The 9,362-nt window shown below is 37.9% G+C and overlaps 1 protein-coding gene across 1 annotated transcript; it reads right to left on the bottom strand.

The window, feature by feature from the left end:
- Positions 1-294: 294 nt before the first annotated feature.
- On the bottom strand, positions 295-8,838 carry LOC104115093 (uncharacterized). Its single transcript, XM_070175168.1, has 4 exons — positions 8,499-8,838; positions 1,475-1,748; positions 1,125-1,175; positions 295-759 (listed from the first exon to the last, which is right to left on the bottom strand). The coding sequence occupies exons 2-4, from the start codon at positions 1,634-1,636 to the stop codon at positions 367-369; spliced, it is 606 nt and encodes a 201-aa protein (XP_070031269.1). The 5' UTR covers positions 1,637-1,748; positions 8,499-8,838; the 3' UTR covers positions 295-366.
- Positions 8,839-9,362: the final 524 nt, after the last annotated feature.

Below are 9,362 nucleotides of genomic sequence, written 5' to 3'. Positions count from 1 at the left end.
AAATGCATGTTACGGTTTGATTCAATATGTGAAGTGCCCAGGGTTGGCTTTTGTGTTTTATCCCGGCGAGCAGGGGTGGAGGCACAAGCCGGCCTACGGGTTCAGCCGAACCAGTAGCTTTTGCTCAAACAACGTATTTGGTATTTTGAATTTATGAAATATGTATAAATATTAAATCTAGAACTCAGTCATCAACACATGAAGTCGTGGTCCCAAAATCCAGAACCCGTAAGGTTGAAATTCTGGCTCCGCCTGGCGACAAGCTTGCTTAGGTTATTTAATTTGGTCACTATATTTGTGTCTGCTTTCTGCAAAATCATTGCTGGTTGAAATAAGATGAGAATACTTCAAACAGAGCTTAAAGACTTATGGTTTTTCAGGTTGTAACATATACAAGAATATTCCACCAGCTACTGAAACATTAAGAGACTCGAATTTTCCTGCCATTGGAATACTCACAAGCTCACTTGCATCCTTAGCTTTCTCAGAAAGGCCACCTCCTTCACTGCCCAAAACCAAACACAACGGCTCCTCTGCTAAAGAATCTGCAAAGTCTCGCGATAGCGTAGAAATTCTCCTTGGCCTTTGATCATTTGCAGGATGGCCGGCCAGCATCTTCATGTTATAATGGTTTCTCAGAGCATCTAAGTGGAGCCAACCGCCGGAAACTAAGGGGAGCTGAAAGGAAGCTCCTCGACTAGCTCTAAGCGCCTTCTCATTGAATGGATCACAACAGCCATGTAGTAGAAAGGCACCGCCCTGCCAAAAGATGGAGGAGTTTTACTTAGTTGGCGAATTATTCCAACCCATGGAAAGGCGCTTTAGCATATTATTGATGTCCAATAGAGCCTAGAATGTTTATCCTATGACTTTGAGAAGATAATTTTGCAGTTACACAAAGCATTAGTATTCTTGACCACAAGTATCAATTGACATGATCATAATCTGAATGGAACCCCTAATGAATAAAGATAGTTTAGTGAAGCAGTAACCACACTGAGAATGTGAAAACGTCAAACAAATTCAGTGTATACGCAGTACTAAAAAGCACAAAGGGAATTGACCATTGAAGGAAATAAAGGACAATATCTCTGAAATCAAAATTAGTTAAAGTATCTCCTTACCCATCCAAATGCCATCGCTGATCCAAGTAATGTGCCAAGATTACCAGGGTCCTGCATCAATCAGTATGGAAATTAAGAAAGCCTTGAACAAAGAAATATTAGTGTCACTAAATGGATTGTAAATCAGATGATTTAGCACTACTTGTCGATATTTAATTTTTCATATACTCTTGAATTTGCACTAGGTGAAGACAAGGACACTTTTTATTTTCACATCACTAACAGAAGAAAAATATAAAAAAGATTTAACTAGCATTCGTTCTTGAATTAGCAGTTCTAGTCACTGCTGATTCTTCTGAGTAGAAGAAGCAACGGATTCTAAAGGTAACCAAGATTAGAATCTAAATAACCTGGATTCCATCAAGAACTAGAATACGATGAGCATTCTGGAACCATCTAGTGCAGTCTTCTTCTAGAAACTCATCATCAACACTGTGGAATGTTGAGGGAATTTTCATTAACGCAATCATTTCAATAGAATAAATGGACTGTAAACCAGAGAGTTTCTTCATCACCGTTGAGCTGATGCGGACAAGGCGAACTGATTGAAGATTTAGGTCTTCGAGTAAGCATTCTAATGTAATAGGTCTCTCTTGTACTCTTTCTTGAAAATTATATATTTCCCTGAGAAAGGTCAGATGAGTTTAATCAGCACCAAGACAACATTGTCTAAATCCGAACTAATTCAAGAGATTTTCCTTCTACTTAGTCAAACTTTTACAGGAAGATGTACCTCTTCAAAGATCAAACTTTGAAATGACAAACCAAAAAGTATCTCCACGCTCTAGGGCCACGTCGCTCAAAATTTCAAATAAGCGGATTGAAGAACGCAAATAAAATAAAACAAAAATAAAATGAAAAGAATGAGTAAAAAATATGAACAAGCGCAAAAGATAACAAACCAACAGTTCAACAGGGAGAACGTAATAAAGGACATAGGTCAGAGGAAAATACTCAGAAGAAACTTACCGATCTATACATCATATCTATAACAGATGAAAATGAGCTTAAACTAAAAGAACAGAGGTTAGGCAGTTCTAAAAGTACATAGTTCTAAAAGTACACATATGAAGCTGCCCCTTCAAGATTCAATGATGTACACATATAAGCACAGCCAATTATAAGAACGAACGATAGTCCATTATAAGCATTCAATTGGAAACATGAAAAGCACAAGGCAGCTCAATATTGTTCCTATGAGGTAAGTATTTTGAGATCAATGCTCCGTCATCTCTTACTACATCATCACACATTTCAATCATCTCTGCTATTAGTCTCTCAAGTATTTCGAGATTCTACAATATATCAAAAGAAAGCGAGCCCCTATGGAACTAATAGCCTATTTGGCAAAGCTTCTGGGACGCCAAAAGTGCAGTGTTTGGCCAAACTATTAGGAAAAAGATAAGTACTTTTGGGTAGTATAAGAAGCTGTTTTTCAAAATTACTAACCAAAGACAAAATGCTACTCTCCAAAAGTACTTTTTGAAAGCATTATAACAAAATTACTTGTCAAAATAAAAGATATTGGAAGCTTGGTCAAACAGGCTATAAATAATCATCTAAGTTCTAAATCAGCATTAAGGCAAATGGCTTCACCATCCAACTACTATAACAGCTTGGCATTAAAATTTGAGTCTCAAGCTAAAGGATTTAGAATTATAGCGAACGACAATCAACAAGGACTAAGACATCAAGTTAAGGACATGAAATGGCTAAACTCAGTATAGAACTTAGGTAAAAAAGAAAACAAAAAAATTACAACAATTAAAAAAACCATACATATGGGCAAAAGAAAAGGAGAATCGTCTAACTACTAATACTCAAGCTAAAAGTATCTCATTCTTTAAATAAACCAGTACTAGATAATTATTTTAAAATTAACAAATTTCACTATCTTCAATCATGGCTATTAGTAATAAAACTGAGTAACGTAAAATTTACCAATTAAATCAGATGAAATTGCTGGGAAAATTAACACCCACAGAAATAATATTCACGGTATACGACTATAATAAATGCGGATTACTAAAATACTGTAACCAACGGTAATAATAAGAGAAACAAGGACACCGAGATTTTTACGTGGAAAACCCTTCTGAATAAGGGAAAAATCACGGCCCGAGAGGAGCAACTGATTTCACTATATCAAGGATTTTACAATTTGTGGTACCGAGTAAAATACTCCAAGACTACTAAACACTCAAAAGAAATAACCCTCTTTTGATTTTTCCACCTCACTACAATACCGCTCAAACTCTCTATATTTTTTCTCACAGAGTATTTTGCTTCTTACTCTGTAAATCACTATCTTTCTCTTTGTTTTGGTATGTTTACAAATGAAGGTAGAGGCACTTATTTATAGTTGAAGAATGCACATATTGATTTATGCAATGACATCAATATTCACTTCAAAAGCTAGTTGCCCAAATTGAACTTCTAAATTGGTTGGCTTGACAAAACCAAAAAAGAAGCTTCATCTTCTTTCACATGGGCCATGGGATGGACCCAATAAATCTCCCCCTCCAGTCCCATGCACCTGAAGGAGGTAACTCCAGTTTTTCATATAGAGTTCATGCCGACAAGTTCTTTGCATAGCTCAAACTTGTCTCTTGGTACCACCTTGGTAAGCATATCCGAAGGATTCTCACTTGTATGGATCTTCTTAACTGCATAGATCCATCCTCTATCATTTCTGGAATCCAGTGATATCTCACGTCGATATGCTTCGTCCTTGCATGATACATGGTATTTTTGCTCAGGTCTATTGCACTTTGACTGTCACAATAGACGACATACTCCTTTTGATGTAATCCAAGCTCTCGAAGGAACCTTTTCAACCAAACCATCTCCTTGCCAGCTTCAATAGCGGCAATATACTCTGCTTCAGTTGTAGAGAGTGCAAGCACTCACACTTCTGCAACTTCGACTGCCATGATATAGCTCCCCCTGAAAAAGTGAACATGTATCATGTAGTAGATTTATGATTATCAAGATCACCTGTCATATCAGCATTTGTGTAGCCCTTCAAGACTGGATCTGATCTCCCAAAACACAAGTATTTATCTAAGGTTGCTTTTAGATACCTAAGTATCCACTTCACAGCTTCCTAATGTTCTTTTCCAGGATTATCAAGAAACCTGCTAACAATACCGACAACATGCGCAATATCAAGTCTGGTACATACCATTGCATACATCAGGCTCCCGACGGCAGATGAATATGGAACTTTAGCCATACTTTCTTTATCTTCCTTTGTTGTAGGACACATTGTCTTGCTCAACTTCATATGACCAGCAAGAGGCGTGCTAACTGGTTTAGCACTCATCATGTTGAACCGTTTAAGTATACGTTCAATATACTTATGTTGTAACAGCAACAACTTACTATTTGCCCTATCTCAGACAATCTCCATTCCTAGAATTTGTCGTGATGAACCCAAGTCTTTCATGTCAAATGACTTGGACAAATATTCCTTCAACTTGGCAATCAACTTCTTGTCTTGTCCTACAATCAGCATGTCATCCACATATAACAAGATGATAAAGTTATTGTTAGAGAATTTCTTATAATATACACATGGATCTGAAAAAGTCTTTGTGTACGTTTGACTTTTCATGAATGAGTCAAACTTCTTGCACCACTGCCTAGGTGCTTGTTTCTGCCCATAAAGATTCTTTTTCAACTTGCACACCATGTGTTTCTTCGTCTTTACTTCAAAACCTTCTGGCTGCTCCATATAGATCTCTTCTTCCAAATCTCCATGCAGAAACACAGTTTTCACGTTCAACTGCTCCACTTCAAGATCTAGGCTAGCTGCCAAGCTCAAGATTGTTCGAATAGAAGTCATTTTGACAACAGGTGAGAAAATTTCATCAAAATCAATACCTTTCTTCTGTTCGAAACCTTTTACCACCAATCGAGCTTTGAGTCTGACCAGCTTGCCGTTTCCATCTTTCTTGAGCTTAAAGACCCACTTGCACGTGAACGGTCTTTTGCCTTTTGGAAGTTCAACCAGTTCGTACGTATCATTCTTCTATAAAGAATTCATCTCTTCTTGCATGGCTTCCGTCCACTGGATTTGTTCCGGATGAGATAGCACCTCCTTGAAATTCTCTGGCTCCCCCTCATCAGTGACGAGGATATACTCCGAAGAAGGATACCTTGTGGACTCTACCTTCTCTCTTTCAGATCTTCTCAAAGGTTGTTGTCTTTCTTCTTGTTGTTGTTGCTCTCCTTCTTCCTCTTGGGGACTAGGGTTCTCCCCCTGCTCAGCAACCTCTTCATCTACGCCTTCCGTGTGCCATTTTTCACCTGTGGAAGGATTGCGTACATGTACAGTAGGAGTAGTAACAAAGTTAGTAATTGTACCATTATCATTTTTGATATTTGTTGATTGATCACTATCAATTCCGACCACATCTTCTCTGAAGATCACATCTCTGCTTCTGATGATCTTTTTCTTTTTTGGGTCTCACAATCTGTAGCCGAACTCTTCATCTCTATAACCGATGAAGATGCACGGAATAGCTTTGTCATCCAACTTCGTTCTCTGCTCCTTCGGCACATGTGCAAAAGTTTTACATCGAAACATTTTCGGATGGGAGTAGGACACCTCTTTGTTGGTCCAGACTTTCTCTGGAATATCAAACTCCAATGGAACTGATGGACTTCTATTAATCAAGTAACAGGTTGTGCGAGCTGCTTCACCCTAAAATGACTTAGGTAGTTTTTCCATTTTGAGCATATTTCTCACTTTTTCGACAATGGTGTGATTCATCATTTCAACTATACCATTGTGTTGTGGGGTTCCAGGAACTGTCTTCTCATGTCTGATTCCATGGCTTGAGCAGTAGTTTTCAAACTCATTTGAAGTATACTCTACTCCATTGTTTGTCCTGAGACGCTTTAAGTTTTGACTTGTCTCCCTTTCCACCAGAACATAGAATTTTTGAAATACTTGAAATACCTGGTCTTTGGTTCTCAAGAAACAAACCCACAATTTTCGTGAAGCATCATCAATAAATATGAGAAAATATTTGTTACCTCCATTGATTCTACATCCATTGGAGCACAAACATCAGAATATACTAAATCAAGTATATTCGATTTTCTCCCATGAGTTGCTTGAAACGATACCCTGTGTTGTTTTCCAAATAAACAATAATCACAAGAATTCACAGTTGTACCTTTTGCAAATGAGATGAGTGACTTTTTGGATAGGATCTGCAGTCCCTTCTCACTCATATGGCCCAATATCCGGTACCATAAATCTGCAGACGTATCATCTACAGTCGCATGTAATCCATCTTCACATATCTCAACGGTTGTCTTGTACAATGTGTAGAGAGCAACTCCTTTAGAAATCACCAATGATCCCTTGGTGAGTCTCCACTTCCTATTGGCGAAGTGATTCTCGTACTCGTCTCGATCTAGAGCGATCCCTGAAATCAAATTCATTCGCAGATCTGGTACGTGTCGCACGCCTTTTAAAACTAATGTGCATCCGACATTTGTCTTGATACAAATGTCGCCAATCCACACAATCTTTGAGTGACTGGTATTTCCCATCTTGACCATTCCAAAGTCTCCTGCTTTGTACCTACAGGAGAATTGTCTTACCGGTGTGGCATGGTAGGATGCTGCTTATCAACCATCCATTCTGACTCTTGGCTTGCTAAGTGCATGCATTCCTCCTCCCCGTGAACGAAGAGAACCACCAAATCATCGTTGTGCACTGCAGCGGTTGTGTTGTCATCATTTTTCTGTCCACTGCTCTCGCCTCGACCTTTCTTTGGGCAATCTCTTTTGAAGTGACCGGGTTGACCGCAACTGTAGCAATTTCTACCCTTTGGCCGGTTCCTGGACTTTCCACGAGCTTTGGATTTATCACGGCTACTCGATGCTCTATAAAAACTTCTTCCTCTGTTTTCCATGATAAGAGCTTGCCCCTGATTTTCGAGCTTCTTCCTCATCTTATCATTGAGTAGGATGGCTGATGTGACCTCCTTTAAATCGATGGTATCTCTACCATGCAGGATGGTTGTTGCCAAATTATCATAGGAAGATGGCAACGAGTTTAGAAGCATGATAGCCTTATCTACTTCAGTGATTGTTTCTCCAAGGTTTGCCGGTTGCGTGATTAATCCATTGAACATATTTAAATGGGACAAGAAATTTGTACCTTCACTATATGGATGGCATAAAGTTGCTTTCTCAAAAACAACTTGTTTGTTAAGGATTTGGACACGTATTGACTTTCTAGTCTTTTTCAAATACCACATGCACTATTTTTATCCCCGACATTATTGAGTACTTCATCGGACAAGTGCAGTCTGATTGCACTAGCCGCCTTCTTATCCATGTCTGCCAATTTCTCGGCTTTCATGGTTTCCGGCTTTGCCTCTTTTCCATCTAGTGCAATGTCTAACCCTTGTTTGATGAGCATGTCCTTCATCCTTGTTTGCCATATGAAAAAACCGTCATTACCGTTGAATCTTGTTATTTCATACTTTACTCCTGACATTTTTTTTTGTCACAGAGTAAAATTGACTGTAAATAATATTTCCGTGAATGAGCAGAACATGTGCTCTGATACCAGTTGTTGGGAAAATTAACCCCCACAGAAATATATTCACGGTATACGACTATAATAAATGTGGATTACTAAAATACTGTAACCAACGGTAATAATAAGAGAAACAAGGACACCGGGATTTTTACGTGAAAAATCCTTCTGAATAAGGGAAAAACCACGGCCCGAGAGGAGCAACTGATTTCACTATAGCAAGGATTTTACAATTTGTGGTACCGAGTAAAATACTCCAAGACCACTAAACACTCAAAAGAAATAACCCTCTTTTGATTTTTCCATCTCACTACAATACCGCTCAAACTCTATATATTTTTTCTCACAGAGTATTTTTCTTCTTACTCTGTAAATCACTTTCTTTGTCTTTGTTTTGGTGTGTTTACAAATGAAGTTAGAGGCACCTATTTATAGTTGAAGAATGCACATATTGATGTACGCAATGACATCAATATTCACTCCAAAAGCTAGTTGCCCAAATTGACCTTCTAAATTGGTTGGCTTGACAAAACCAAAAAAAGAAGCTTCAACTTCTCACATGGGCCATGGGATGGAGATGGACCCAATACATGTGGGCAAAAGAAAAGGAGAATTGTCTAAATACTAATACTCATGCTAAAAGTATCTCATTCTTTAAATAAACCAGTACTAGATAATTATTTTAAAATTAACAAATTTCACTATCTTCAATCATAGCTATTAGTAATAAAACTGAGAACGTAAAATTTACTGATTAAATCAGATGAAATAATCCAAACAAAGAATTCAAATAAAGAAAAAGAATTTACCTAATAGGGTAGAGCCAACAAGAAGAACAGAACCATGAGAATGGCGATAAGAGGAGCTCTGGCGAAGCTTAAGGCAGTGTTTAACAAAAGGGTTTGAAGTACTTGTGATTGACTTCAGATGAAACGGTAAAGATTCAACCTTTTCAGATATATTCTCAGTTTTAATAATATCAGTTGCAGAATTTGGCTTTGAGCTACTAGGTTGAATTTTGGTTCTGAGTTCTAAAGTTGAAGACTTCAAATCCAAATGAAGCACTAATTTGAGGGAAATGAGCAGGAGAATTCCAACAAGTGTTTATGGATTGCATTGTTGAGTCGCTTTGTTTTTCATTTGTCTACTGAAGAAGTGTATAAATGGGCACTCCGGCTGTATCTTTTTAGAGGACATTTTTTTGTAAATTACAATAAAGCCTATGTACATGGATTAATTGCAAATAGGTCTTTTTGTTTTGCAAATCGTCCATTTGGTCCCAATTTACTATTTGTTGTTTGATTCGGTGACAAAGTTATGCCGAAATTATAATACTAACACTACCAATACCGGAGAATTAAGTGCATATACTTTTTGACGAATGTCTATAATGTGTATAATGGAAACTATATTTTGTTTTAAGTTAGATAAAGTTTTGTTTATAATATTACCCTTATTCTTAAAGAAAAGAAAAGAGGTAATCAATGATACTCTTGGTGACAGTGTATACGGTCGAAATCGGGCATACCCGATTTCGTTGGCAGGGGAATTGCCTCGAGGGTAACCTCATAATAGATCGGGCTCGAGCTCGAAGATAAAACATCACACCTGGAGATCGAAGTGTTCATTGAGATCGAGGCCAGTAATAATCGAGATCGAGCATGATTGACTTC

This window comes from Nicotiana tomentosiformis, chromosome 5, assembly GCF_000390325.3.
Source record: "Nicotiana tomentosiformis chromosome 5, ASM39032v3, whole genome shotgun sequence".
In the NCBI taxonomy this organism is placed as follows: Eukaryota; Viridiplantae; Streptophyta; class Magnoliopsida; order Solanales; family Solanaceae; genus Nicotiana; species Nicotiana tomentosiformis.
This window is presented reverse-complemented; position numbering and strand designations above follow the sequence as displayed.